Source organism: Ochotona princeps, chromosome 14 (assembly GCF_030435755.1).
Source record: "Ochotona princeps isolate mOchPri1 chromosome 14, mOchPri1.hap1, whole genome shotgun sequence".
NCBI lineage: Eukaryota > Metazoa > Chordata > Mammalia > Lagomorpha > Ochotonidae > Ochotona > Ochotona princeps.
This window is the reverse complement of record NC_080845.1, coordinates 60,862,663-60,877,132: the sequence shown is the minus strand read 5'-3', so window position 1 is coordinate 60,877,132 and position 14,470 is coordinate 60,862,663. Positions and strand designations below refer to the sequence as shown.

Here is a 14,470-nt window from a genome sequence, read left to right as displayed (position 1 = left end):
AAAATTACCTTCTGGACAGCAAGTTTGCCTTCTAATGTCCGGGGTGACAGAGTACTTGTACAAGTCACCCCCCAGGGATAGCTGAGACAAAAGTTCTCTGTTCTAGACTTTGAAAGGAACTTCAGGGAGTGGGGAGTTTAGCTTAGCTCTGAAGACTCACATCCCGTAACAACCGCATGCGTTGGCTCCTGACTCCAGGTTTCTGCAAATAAGAACTGGGCATCAGAGATGCTAAATCAACTGATTGGATTGGGTACCTGCCACCCACATGGAAGACCTGGGTCGAGTTCTGGGCTCCTGGCTTCAACTGTTGGAAGCACTGGGGAAATGCATAGCCTGCTCTCTGTTTTCACCCCACCTTTCTACCTCTTGAATAAGTAAACAATTTTTAAAAACACTCCAAACTCGCCTGAGGTACAGGTGGGTTAGACGGGCCAGTTCTCCATGGGGGAGGGGAGAAAGTCATCAGCTGTGGTTGTCTATGTGGATGGCACAAAGCAGAGAAGCTTGATGCACTAAAGGCACAAGTGCAAGCACTAGGCTATAGGTGATCTAAAAAGTTTGCCAAAACTCAAAAGCAGCAGCAAGAGTGACCTGAACTTTAGTTTTTCTCTTGCAACATGAGGAAATGCTACCTGAAATACTGGATGAAAGAGTGACAGCTTACCGTGCCCTTAGGATGGGGTGGCCCTTGTCCGCGGGATTTCCTTGCAGTGAAGAAGAGAACTGTTGGCAGTGATACTGCTGAGAAAGAAGGTGGGACAGGAACAAAGGACTAGTGCATTTTGTGGCACATTGTGGGGACTCGGTTTTCATTCCCACCCCCTTGTCACATCAGGTCAGGACTCCTGGACCACGAGGGGAGTTGGCACCTACCAGGAGAGAACCATTAAGCTTTCTCCATTCCTCTGTGCCCCCCAGCCAGTGCGCGAGAAGGCAAGTGGAGGAGATACGCCTGTGATGGACAATGCTTGGGACCTGAGTCATCCAAGGATGAGGGACTGGAGGGAGCAGTGTGGCCCATGGAGTGGAGGTGGGGAGAGTCCATGAGGGCACTGAACCTCTAGTGCAGGAAGCCCCCAAGGAGTCAGACTCAGCCTAGGCCAGGGGATGAACTCAAAGGAAACCTGAGGACGACGGCAAGTCGGGAAGAAGTAGAGGGCATGAGGGGACTTGGTGCTTTCATCATTACGCCTGTGGGGTGGGGACTGTTATCCTTATTTTGTGATGGGATGGGTAAAAGCCGCAGGGTGAGCTCTCGAATGTGCAATGACCTGAGAGCCACAGAACAAGGCCCTGGGAGGCTCTGTGGATCCCTCCCGCGGGGGACAGCGCCTGCCTCGCTGAGCTGGCCCCGCAAGGCCAGAGGATGAGTCAGCGATGAGTGACTCAGGGAGTAATTTTAGACACTGGAGGGCTGGCAGACCGATCTAGAGATGCTGAAAAAGAAAAACAAGTGTTCCAGACTCCATCTCTCTGAGGCCACTGTGACCGACCCAATCTCTGGCTCTCTCAGCTGCTGCTTAGGGCTGGAGTTTTCCGCACCTGTGCCTGGGAGGCTGGGAGAAGTGAGGTTCTGGGGTCCTCTGTCCAAGGGAGGGCTTGAAAGTTGGTGGGCTCTGGGGTAAACGAAGTTGCTGAATTGGTTCACATCCTCATCCCTCTGAGCTCTCTGTTCTGCCACGTTCCCCCTTTCTAGTCAGGAACCCACAATTACCATGAAAATCAGATGAATAAATATTGAAGAGAATGTGCTCAGTATCTATTTTAGGGTCTCGCACGAGGAAGTGACATTACTTTTGTAATTAAGTCTTTCATTTCCATTTCTCCCTAAGCTAGCACTGTGTTCCGTGTGATCCATTAAAGCAGATAATCAGATTCAGCTCACCAAAGGATAGTCGTGAGTAGCTGGGACTCAGTAGCACTATAGATTCTACCACCAAGGTTAAAATCACTCAGCAGCCCAGCTCTGAGTGCTGGCTAGAAACCTGCTTAGCCATATTGCCATAAGTTTATTTTCTCCTTATTTTTGACACCATCTGGGTACTTCTTTGTGAATGTATAATAAATGTATTATTATTAGTACACACCTCTTTTTAAAAAGGATTTTTTGGTCTATAAGAACTGAGTGAACAAAAAGTATTTGGAATATTTGGTTTATGAAGTGACATTAACTTTCTGTTTTCTTCAATAACTAAAATTTTCAACTGACAGGTTTATATTCCCATCAGACCCACTTGTGTATTTTGTCTTCTCCCACGAAACTGTTGCAGAGTCTAGGTAAGCCAAAAGGAGGATTGTTTGTGATCCTCCACGTGCAAGGAGCAACCTCACGCTCAACATCTTCTCCTTGGGCTCTCAATTCCTGACCTGTGCAAGCTGGCCAGGGCTGCTCCCCATGCTCATTCAGCCACTGCTTGTTGGACACCTGCCACGTGCTAGGCACTGCTCTAGGGGGTGGGCTCCATGCCACTCCCACGGAGACGATGGCCCAGTGGAGGAGGGACAGCCAAACACTAAGCAAATGTATGAACACATGCTTATTTGTGGAAGTGATTTAAAGCAAAAAATCAATCAGAACAAAGGAGAAATCCAGGAGAATCTATTGGAGATCAAATGAAAGACCACCCTGACAAGCTCTCTGCACCTGGAATAAGGCTAGCTCATTTGAAGTGGTGACCATGACTGGGCCACCTTAATCGTTGCACCAGATAAGCACAGACAAGGAAAAACAGCAGACAGATAGGGCGGGTTTCACCTAGGAGGAGACACCAAAAAAAACAAAGTTCCAAGGAAAATATTTGATGATCAAATCCGCACGATCACCACATCAGGAAGAAGCAGGGTTTGTGACGGCACTAAAACACCAGAAAGATCTGCTCCTCTAGGTTCTATATTTATGGATTTAAGAAAACAAAAGCCACATTATTACCTAAAACATCCGAAGAAATATTTGATGACGTTAAAGACCTATGGTGACACATGGAATTAGGTGGTTATTACATATAAGAGCTACAAGAGCTGAGATCTTTCTGCATTAGTTCGGATGTACACAAAGTGCCAAAAATAACGTCTGCATTCAGTTGGCATTCAGTACACATTGGCTGAATGAGTTAGTGAAGTCCTTTGAGAGAAGGTGGTAATCTCTCCAAAACCCACTGCCGTTCTTAACAGAAAAAAGACAAACCAGACACAGGAAGACCAAAAGCACCCTCCTCTCTCACATGGGGAAAATTTTAAAAAGTTTTCATGAACTTAAAATTCTGGTTAGCAGAGGTTGGAAAGAGTTGGGGAGGGGGACTAAGGACAGAGGCATCAAAACACAGAAACAAAGGACAGTCTACTATTGCATGGTGGAGCGGGGTGACTGCAGCTCACCATCACGATCAGCTTCCCCAGAATGAACAGGGAGAGAGGACCTGGAAGGCTCCAAGCATGAAGACTAGGAAACAGAAACGCCAGTTGCCTGGCTGGATCCATTTAGGCTGTGCATTTCTATTGAAACATTGCACTGTGGCCCATAAAAATGTGTAACTAGTATATGTCAATCAAAAATTAAATGAAAAAAAAAAACAGAACCTCTTCAAGTGTTCCTTTTTAGAGCTGTCAAGATTTATTATAGCAGTAATTGCTAAGAAAGTCCTTACAAATCACATACATTTACAGCAGGAACTAAAGCCAGGCACCAGGAAATACCCTAACATAGGCAATACATGAGCCTCCTGGAGAGAATCTTGTAATTCTAACAAGAGACATGTTAAGAACTGAGTCAATGAAGACTAAAGTCCCATTCATAGATATGATGCATGGTCCAAAATTTAAAACCATCTGTTCTCCTCCCAGTGATTCTATGTGTTCAATGTCAATCATATCAAAATTTCAGCATGTGTTTTTTTGGTGACTTGAAAGATTCTAAAATCAAAATGAAGAATTAATGTCTGAGAACAGCAAGGACAATCTGGACAAGAGAGAACTGAGAGGAAGGGATCACACCACCAGATGTTGGGGGAATCTCCACGCCCTGATGATTAAAACTTGCACAAGGAATACTGAGTGAACTGAAAACAGAACTAAGAATCTGGACAGGGAGAACTCTCCACAGTACAGCAGGCACATGGATGCAGCCTAGCAAAGATGAACAGCCTAGCAAACCATGGTAGAAACAAGCAGCCCACGAGATAGTCTTTTTTTATGTGAGGTCCCTTTCTTACATCATAATGCAAAGCTCCTTCAGTTGGAAACGAAAACCCAATTAAGCAAAATAAAGCTATAAAGTTACTAGAAGACAATATTGAATCCTTGCATATTTGTGATTTGTACAGATGCTGAAATGCAAACCACAAAGGGAAAAACTGACAGACTCCAGGATGTTCCCAAGCAAAACTTTCGTCTGGTGAAGTACATCGCAAAGTGTCAGGAGAGAAGAGGCAAGAGAATACTTAGGGAAAACCCATTGCTGAAAAACTCAGCAGGAAATCACAAGAAAACAGAGGGGAAAGACAAAAATTTCACAGAAGAAACCCACTAATTTGCAAAGGAGATTCAACCAAAGCCATTACCCCTGGGCTCTTCACTAGACAGGTAATTCCATGAAGCAGCAAGGATGCAGGAAGACATGACGTCTGTACCTGAGACACCAAGCCATCCTGGATGCAAATTCAAACCCTATGAAGTTACATGTATGCTTATCCTTGTGCTCTGAAGGTCCACCCAAGTACCCTCCTAAGAAGACTGTCCCAGCTACAGGGGAAAACATTCACGAAGGTTCAACAGCCTAGACGTCCTTCTCAAGAGCTCAGTGAGTGACATGAGGGGGCATGTGCAACCCATCACAGTTACAATCCAATGCAGAAGGCCTAAAACACACATCAAGGAAAAAGGAAATGCCTATAAGGCAATCTGTGAAATAAGAGCATGCTTGTAGATTTCTGAGAGGCATAAACACATGCAATAGATCCAATAAAGAGAAAAAGAGACAAACAAAGGAAGGATAGAGAGAGAGAAAGGAAAAGCAGAGGGAGAGGGAAAGAAAGGAAGGAGGGAAAGAAGGAAGAAGAGAGAATGAGAGAAGGAAAGAAAGGAAAAAGAAAAGAAAGAAAGGAAGAAAGGAAGGAAGGAATATGAGGAGAAAGAGAGAGAGAGAGAGAGAGAAAGAAAGAAAGAAAGAAAGAAAGAAAGAAAGAAAGAAAGAAAGAAAGAAAGAAAGAAAGAAAGAAAGAAGAAAAGAAAACAAACGAGCAAAGAAGGAAGGTGGGTAGGCAGGCAGACAGGCATATATATCAAGGCTTTCAGACTGGACCATGACATATCCCAGGTTCTGTAACTAGCATCGGGCCCTAACAGTGGGTTTCTGACAACCCGTTCCAGTCTGAAGGTTTGAATCCTCCACTGAAGGAGTGACCAGGCCGCAACAAGTCCTGTGCCATCCTGCTATGCACTCACCGTGCCTTCAGGGTCCACAAGCAGCAGGTGCTTGGCCTGGCCATTGTGCATGCCTGTGAGGACGAAGGAACCAGAGTTGGTAGTGCTCTTCCTGACCAAGAAGTCTCCATCTTTCTCCAGCAGCCCCTCCGCCTCTTTCCTGCTCATCTCTCCTTGGTACCAGGGCTCATCCTTCAACGTCTCCAGCATCTTGGCATCCGGAGCTTGGGGTGAGACAGGACTGATGCACTCCACAGAGGCAGCCTTGTTCAACACAGGCCCTATGGACTGGTTCTTGAGAGCATCTTCAAAAGGTCCTGTCAACAACAACATTTGCCAGCACAGGTCAGGTCCCAGCAGGCCAAGGAAGGAAAATGCAAAGTGAAAAACCACATTGAGGTTCCACTTCATCCCAGTGTGAGTGGCTAGGATTCAAACAATCAGAAAACAATAAATGCTATAGAGGATGTAGGGGAAAGGTGCCCTAATCCACTGTTGGGAGCGTAAACTAACAGAGATCTGAAAATCAATCTGCTATATGACCCAAATATCCTACTCCTGGGAACCTATCCAAGGGAAACGAAATCAGTATTTAAGAATCATCTATACACCCATGTTTATAGCATGCATACTCAATTCACAATAGGTGATAAATGGAATCAACTCAAATATCCATCAGTGGATGACTAGCTAAAGAAAATTTGGTATACATACGCTATGGAATATGATTCAGCCATACAAAAGTGAAATCCTGTTTCTTGCAACCAAATCAATGCAACTGGAAGTCTCACTAAGTGAAATAACCCAGTCCTAAAAGGACAAATACCTTATTTTCCCTGATTAGTGGTGACTAACCACACAGAGTACAAAAATACAATCTTTATGGGTGACTGACATTTTGAGATTTGGTTATTCTTTACATCCTTTGTGTTTATTCTTGTGGCACAGTTTTCTTTAAAAAATAGAATGTTCTATTACTATTGTTTTAATGACCTGTGATTACTTTAAGACTTACTATACATGAGTGAAATACTCTTTTCCCATTCAATTGTTTATCATCACTGTCTAAATTCCCACTAAACTAGGGTCTTTCGCTTATTACATGTTAAGCTTCTTATTCAGTAAAGTATTAAGCCTTTTCATTATAATGTAAATATAAAACATGGTATCTAAGAAAAGAGAGAAAGAGAATGAGAGAGAGAGGGGAAGCAGGAAGAGAAGAGCATTGTGTTCTCAGCATTTTATCTACAAATCACATTGAATCTGTTATAAACTAATTAAAAAGTAAAACACAATTTTTTCTTTTGTTTTCCATACAGTTTTGTAAGTATAGGGATTGATCTCGCCCCCTCCCTTCTTCACCCCTCATTTTGCCCTCTTGCCATTTTCCCCTGTATAAGCGTAACTTTCTGCTATTTGAATGTGTCATGACATGATAAGTACAGTCAAAGGTAGACAACCTAGTATCACAACATGCAGGTGTATTTATAAGTTTCATTGGGAGCCCTACTTTAAAATAAAACTTTAAAAAATGTGAGAGGCAGGAATACAAAGGTAACTCCACCATTTAAAAAAAAAATACTAGAGGGGCAAGGCGGGCATTGTGGCGCAGTGGGTTGGGCTACTGCTTGGGATACTTCAACCCTCCAGAGAACTGGTTTGAGTCCTAGATACTCCACTTCGATCCAGTTTTCTGTCACTGTTCCTTTGGGGAGATTGGATATGAGGTTCCTGGTTCCTGAGTTCAACCTGGCCCAGATTCAACTGTAGCCATTTTGGGAAGTGAGCCATCAGATGGTAGGTCTCTCTGTATCTGTCTCACTGTGCCATTCTTTCCAACAAATAAGGATATCTTTAAAGAAAAAAGTAAAAAAAAAAAAATAAGTGGTTGGTAACATGATCAAACTTGGCATAACATGTACTTACAAACACAGCCTGGATTTGGGCATGATTCTTTCTGATGAGTCTGCTTTCCACAGACAGCAAGAAGGCACACACTGTGCGAAGATCCAGGCATCACCCTGTCTAGACTGCAGAAGGATCTCATTTTGCATACCATCAGGGATCGTGTAAACTGGATCCCAAATACTTTCTCGTGAAGATCAACCAATCTCTCTAACAAATTCTGAACAAGAGTCTGTCAATATCACAAGAAATGGTGAGCCACAAAACTTTGATTTCATACAAAACTTAAACCCACCCAAGGTCTGCTTCTACACCTCTACATCAGACAAACATTTTAAATTGACATAAGTGATTTTATGCAACTTGCTCTAGGCTGGGAGCTATACCTCCCCCTGACTGTCACATCCCTGAGGAAAAGTCTCTTGGATGTGGGCCTGACATTTCTTATGAGAGCTGGTTCATGTCCTGACTGCATGGCTTCCGATCCAGCTCCCTGCTAATGCACCTGGGAAAGTAGCAGCAGATGGCCCTTGCTACCATGTGGGAGACCTGAATAGAGCTCCTGTCTTCAGCCTGGCACAGACCTAGCTGTGACAGCCATTTGGGAAGTGAATCAGTAGACAAAAAACTTCACTCTCTTTCTCCCTTTCTCTCTTTACCTTGCAACACTGCCTTTTAAATAAAATTCCATGAAGTTAAATAACTTGTTACTGAAGGACCAATGTGTCACTGAAGAGATTGTCAGTACTATCATCACCATCACCACAGTGATCATCATCTACTCCATCACCTTTTTTATCAGCATCACCATCATCACCACCATCCTCACTATCATTACTGTCTTCACCAACATTATTGTCATCACCACTGTCATCATCATGGTCATCACCACCCCTAACCATCATCACCATCAGCATCATCAGCATCATTACTGTTAATACCATCATCATCATCATTTCCATCACCGTCACTGTAACAATCAACATCTCCATCTACACTATCATCAGCACTGTCATCACCACCATAACCATTATCACCATCATCATCTACATTGTTGATACCATAACCACCATCATCACCATTTCCATCACCATCACTGTAACCATCATCATCAGCATCTCACTATCATTATTACTGTTGTCACCATCATCATTACCATAGCGATAATCATACCCATCTACATCATCACCATCTTCACTATCATTACATCACTTTTGTCAGCATCACCATCATCACCGTTACCACCATCTACATCATCCGCACCTAAACCATCATCTTCACCTTACACATCATCACTATCATCATCATCATTTATGCCATCCTCATCATTGGCATAATTATCACCAACATTCTCGTTTAGCTCTAGTGGTTCAAGATAAACAACACAAAGTACTGGCCTTTCCCATTTCCATGCTTTTCCATAGACACTGGCTTTTCAATGGCCCATTCTGTGTGCTGTCTTCCCTGCTCTGGTTTTGGGAACAAGTGAAGAAGCTAATTAATGTGAAGATACTGGCTCTGATTCTCATTTGTATCATCTCAAACTCCAGCCTAATCTGACTCTCTTCAGGTTCTGGAGCTAAAAGCCATTAGTAAATTGACTAAATTAACCAATAAAAATGGCCTAACCACAAGCATAATGACTGAGCTATGGGGGGAAGTGAGAAACTTTAATGTGCAGAGGGAGGCTGGGAGAGCCAGGAATTTGCTCCGCAATGTGGTAAAATGACTTCACATTTCTTGGGCTGTACCCATAATTGCTAAGTGAAGGAATTGGATAAAGGTATGGACAAAGTGCTTCTGAGTACTGAGGTGCTGCACTTCTTCCGACTCAGGTGATTTCTGTAAGTCGAATCAGGAGTCCAGTGCCTGGGAAGCCACCATGACCATCGGTGTCACAATGCAGCCTCAGCAGAAAAGCTCTGATCCTTGTTGTGACACTGAATCTCACCATAGCAAGCACTCAACCAGTGGGACCGCCTTTTAAAGTAAGTGGGCTGGGATTGTGGCACAGCCGTTTAAACCGTTTCCTCTGCTACTGACATTTCTTATGAGAGCTGGTTCATGTCCTGACTGCATGGCTTCCGATCCAGCTCCCTGCTAATGCACCTGGGAAAGTAGCAGCAGATGGCCCTTGCTACCATGTGGGAGGCCTGAATAGAGCTCCTGTCTTCAGCCTGGCACAGACCTAACTGTGACAGCCATTTGGGAAATGAATCAGTAGACAAAAAACTTCACTCTCTTTCTCCCTTTCTCTCTTTATTTTGTAACGCTGCCTTTTAAATAAAATAAATAAATCTTAAAAAACCCAAATGATAAGCTTACTTACTCTTCATATTTTTCCATGTCCTTCTCTGTAAAATGGGATGCTGATAGACTTAATAGCACATACTTGAAGGTCATTGTGAAAACTAATGAAAACATAGGTGTCCAAGATGTAGTAGGATATTCAGTGCTACTCTCTTCCCCTCACCCTCTTAAGCCTGTACGATCCACAAGCAATTTTTTCAAAAAAGAAGAAACTTAAAGTTTAAGGGACTTGGGAAACTCTTTGCACATTCTTTAACAGCAATTTTCACTTTCATGGATAAGTCCATGAATGATTTAATTTTACTAATCCGCATGGCAAAAAGAGAGCCCACGGTGCACATTCCCTGCACCTTGAGTCCCCGTGGATTCCCACCACTCTCCTGGCCCTGGGAAGGCAGGGTTGTTCATGTCAATCCCATGGGAGTAGAGATTTTTTTTTAATATATATCTTCAGTAAGTAGGAAGGTTTCTGGCACATAGTAGGTGCTTCATTAATATTTGGAAAGGGACAGAATGAGAGAAATAGACATACAGAGAAAGAGAAGACAGCACAGGGGGAAGAACTCTCCAAAGACAGAACTACATTGCAATTTCTCAACAGATTGAGAACTCTGCGGAGAAAGAGACGTGATGTCTCATTTCTAAATAGCTGATGAATATCTAAGTGAATATATACGGACACATTTCCTTACATGTCATGTGTCTCAACATTCATGCAGATCTTTCCAAGGAAAGTCCATTCCTAACAGCGGGACAGAAGGGTGACTGCAGGAGGTGTTGAACCTCACAGCCTCCCACTACCCCTACCTCCTGGCCCAGGTCCCGCACCAGGAAAAGGGCAGGCCATCAGCACCATTCCTCAAAACCCTGCTAGTGGAAACCTCAGTACTCACTCAAAGTTCTCGCACCAGGTCCAATCAAAATAAGTCTTAAAGAAAATAAGACATGGAAAAACAACAGCAGAAGAGCCCCACACACAATAGGAAACAAGAAATCATCAAAACAAGGGAGGAAATCAACCAGATAGAAATAAAAAAAACCATACACAAAATCAATGAATCAAAAAGCTGGTTTTTTGAGAAGATAAACAAGATAGACACTCCACTGGCCCGACTGACAAAGAAAAAACAAGAGAAGGCAAGAATTACCAGCATCAAAGATGAAAAAGGCAACATAACAACAGACACCGCATCCATTAAGGCCATAATTAGAAATTACTACAAAGCACTGTACTCCAACAAATCAGAAGATCACCAAGAAATGGAAAAGTTCTTAGACTTCTACCACTTGCCAAAACTTAGCCCAGAGGCAACAAACGACCTGAACAAACCCATAACTGAAGTAGAGATTGAATCAGTGATTAAAGACCTCCCAACAAGGAAAAGCCCAGGCCCAGACGGCTTCACTCCAGAATTCTACAAAACATTCCGAACAGAGCTGACCCCAATCCTCTACAAACTCTTCAAAACAATAGAAAAAGAGGCAACCCTTCCAAACTCATTCTATGAAGCCAACATTACCTTAATCCCAAAACCAGACAGAGAACTAACAGAGAAGGAAAACTACAGACCTATCTCTTTGATGAACATTGATGCTAAGATTCTCAACAAAATCCTAGCCAACAGAATTCAAAAACACATCAGACAGATCATTCATCCAGATCAAGTAGGATTCATCCCTGGAATGCAGGGATGGTTCAACATTCGAAAATCTATAAATGTGATACACCACATCCAAAAACTGAAAAACAAGAATCACATGATAGTATCAATAGATGCGGAAAAAGCTTTCGACAAAATCCAACATCACTTCCTACTAAAAACCCTAACCAAGGTAGGCATAGATGGAAAAATCCACAACATAATTAAAGCAATATATGAAAAACCCAACGCCAGCATCATACTGAATGGAGAAAAGCTGGAACCCTTCCCACTGAGATCTGGAACAAGACAGGGATGTCCACTTTCTCCACTACTATTCAACATAGTCCTAGAGGTACTCGCTGAGGCCATAAGACAAGAAAAAGAAATCAGAGGAATCCAAATGGGAAACGAAGAAGTCAAGCTCTCACTATACGCAGATGATATGATTCTTTATGTAGAAGAGCCAAGAGACTCAATACAGAGACTGCTAGAACTTGTACGAGAGTTTGGTAGAGGGGCAGGGTACAAAATTAATGAACAAAAATCAACAGCCATAGTGTATGCGAACAGCCCCAAGATGGAAAAAGACTTAACCAGCAAGATACCATTCAAAATAACAGAGAAAAGTATGAAATATCTGGGAATAAATCTAACCAAAAATGTAGAAGACTTATTTGAAGAAAACTACAATCTGCTTAAAAAAGAAATTGAACAAGACCTCAAAAGATGGAGTAATATCCCATGCTCCTGGATAGGTAAAATCAATATCATTAAAATGTCTATACTGCCAAAAGCAATATATACATTCAACGCAATCCCAATCAAATTGCCCAAAATATTCTTCATGGAACTGGAAACAATGATCCAAAGGTTCATCTGGAAGCACAAAAAACCACGGATAGCTAGAACTATCCTGAAGAACAGGAAGTTAGCAGGGGGAATCACAGTTCCGGACCTCTGGACATACTATAGGGCAGTGGTTATCAAAACAGCGTGGTACTGGCACAAAGATAGAGAGGAAGATCAATGGAGCAGAATAGAAACGCCAGAAGGAAACCCACACAGATACAGTCAAATAATCTTTGACAAAAAGACAAACGACAACCCAGGCAAATGGGAAGGTCTGTTCAATAAATGCTGCTGGGACAACTGGTTGATAGCCTGCAGAAACAAAAAAATAGATCCACATCTCTCACCATACACTAAGATCAGATCTAAATGGATAACAGATCTAAACCTACATCCAGAAACCTTCAAACTTTTGGAAGAAAATGTTGGAAACACACTGGAACACTTAGGGGTAGGCCCTCACTTCCTAAAAAAGACTCCAGATGCAGTAGAAATCAAGACCAAAATAAACAATTGGGACCTCATCAAACTAAGAAGCTTCTGTACAGCTAGAGAAACAATCAACAAAGTAAAAAGGCAACCCACAGAATGGGAGAAGATCTTCGCACACGACATAGGTGATAGAGGGCTAATATCCAGAATATACAAAGAGCTACAAAACAACCAAAATGTCAAAACAAACAAGCCACTCAAGAAATGGGCACGGGAAATGGGCAGACACTTCACAAAGGAACAAACCCAAATGGCAAATAAACATATGAAAAAATGCTCAAGTTCCCTGGCAATAAGGGAAATCCAAATTAAAACATCAATGAGGTACCACCTAACGCCAGTAAGACTGGCCCACATGAATAAAAGCACCAACGACACTTGTTGGCGAGGTTGCGGGGAAAAGGGAACCCTACTCCACTGCTGGTGGGGCTGCAGGCTGGTACAGCCTCTATGGAAATCAGTATGGAGAATATTCAAACAACTCAAATTCAACATACCGTATGATCCAGCAATAGCACTCCTAGGAATATATCCAGAACACTTGTTCTATGAGAAACCAACATGTACTCCTATGTTCATAGCAGCACAATCAGTAATTGCAAAAACATGGAAACAACCAAAATGCCCATCAAAAGAGGATTGGATAAGAAAGCTATGGTTCATCTACTCCATGGAATACTACTCAGCTATTAAAAAAAACAAAATGCAGTTCTTTGTGGCCAAATGGGCCAAACTGGAAACCATAATGCTAAGGGAAATGAGCCAATCCCAAAAGGTTAAATACCACATGTTTGCCTTAATTTAAGATGATATGATGTTATGTATAACATGTTATGTTTTGAATGTTATATGTTGTGTATAAACTAAAATTGAAGTATAGGTGAGGTGGTCACAGAAGGTGGCTGGGAACCCGCATTTACTTTTAACATATTGGTTACTCATTACTATGTCAATTAATTCCATAATGATGTAAATTTTTGCTGATGGTATGTTGGAGCTTTCAATTGACTGGGATGATACTCTGCTGGCTCTGTCATCAGACCAGAGAGGGTATACCTAAGAAACCGTTGAACTTGACGGGACAATAAGATGCTGGACTCTATGTTTGGTATACGCTTGCAATGGGGAAACCTCAACTGAACTTGAGCTGTGGTTATGCAATAAGGTGGAGGAATCCACCATGGTGGGAGGGTTTGGGGAGGGGTGGGGAGAACCCAAGTATCTATGTAACTGTGTCACATAATACAATGTAATTACTGAAGTTAAATAATAAATAATTTAAAAAAAAAAAAAAAAAAAAAAAAAAAGAAAATAAGACGAGAGATAAAGGGAAACCCACTCATGTCGAAGAGGTCCCTGCGTGGGCTGCTCTCCGTGCTGCTGGACACTGCTGGCGGGGCCTGCGTGGGCATGCGCTGTGTGTTGACGTAGGTAGGTGCATCTCCCGCAGGGGCCGCCTGTGGTTTCCCCTCTGGTGTGTTATAGATGTCCAAGGAGCCTGTAACAAGACAAGGAAGCCCGTCTAGGTTAGGACAGTGTTGCCAGTGGCAACTGCAGTTACATCAGCCAGCACTCCGTAGAGAAAATGCTTCCTGCAGAATCCCATGGACCACATCTCTTCTGGGCTTGTCACAGCATACTACTGTGTCCTGACTAGAATGCTTTCCAGTCCCTCACAGCCGCCTGTGATCTTCCAGCCAACACCAGGATAGACACTGATCATGGGGGGCCTTCCCAAAGACTCAAGTCTCACCACCCCAGAACCACGCCAGCAGAACAGAGATGCACCCACTTCCTCTTCCTTACAAAGTGCTACCAGATCAAAGACCTGAGCAGAACCCCAAGTTGAA

General features: G+C 42.8%; 1 protein-coding gene across 1 annotated transcript in view; it reads right to left on the bottom strand.

Annotated features, from left to right (window-relative positions):
* SHC3 (SHC adaptor protein 3) overlaps nucleotides 1–14,470 on the bottom strand; it is a 158,334-nt gene that overhangs the window by 16,621 nt on the left and 127,243 nt on the right. Inside the window, exons 10-11 of the mRNA XM_004581265.4 lie at nucleotides 13,960–14,118; nucleotides 5,443–5,738 (exon numbers count right to left, since the gene is read on the bottom strand). Of these exons, the coding sequence (XP_004581322.2) occupies nucleotides 5,443–5,738; nucleotides 13,960–14,118 (455 nt within the window). The remainder of the gene's footprint in view (nucleotides 1–5,442; nucleotides 5,739–13,959; nucleotides 14,119–14,470) is intronic.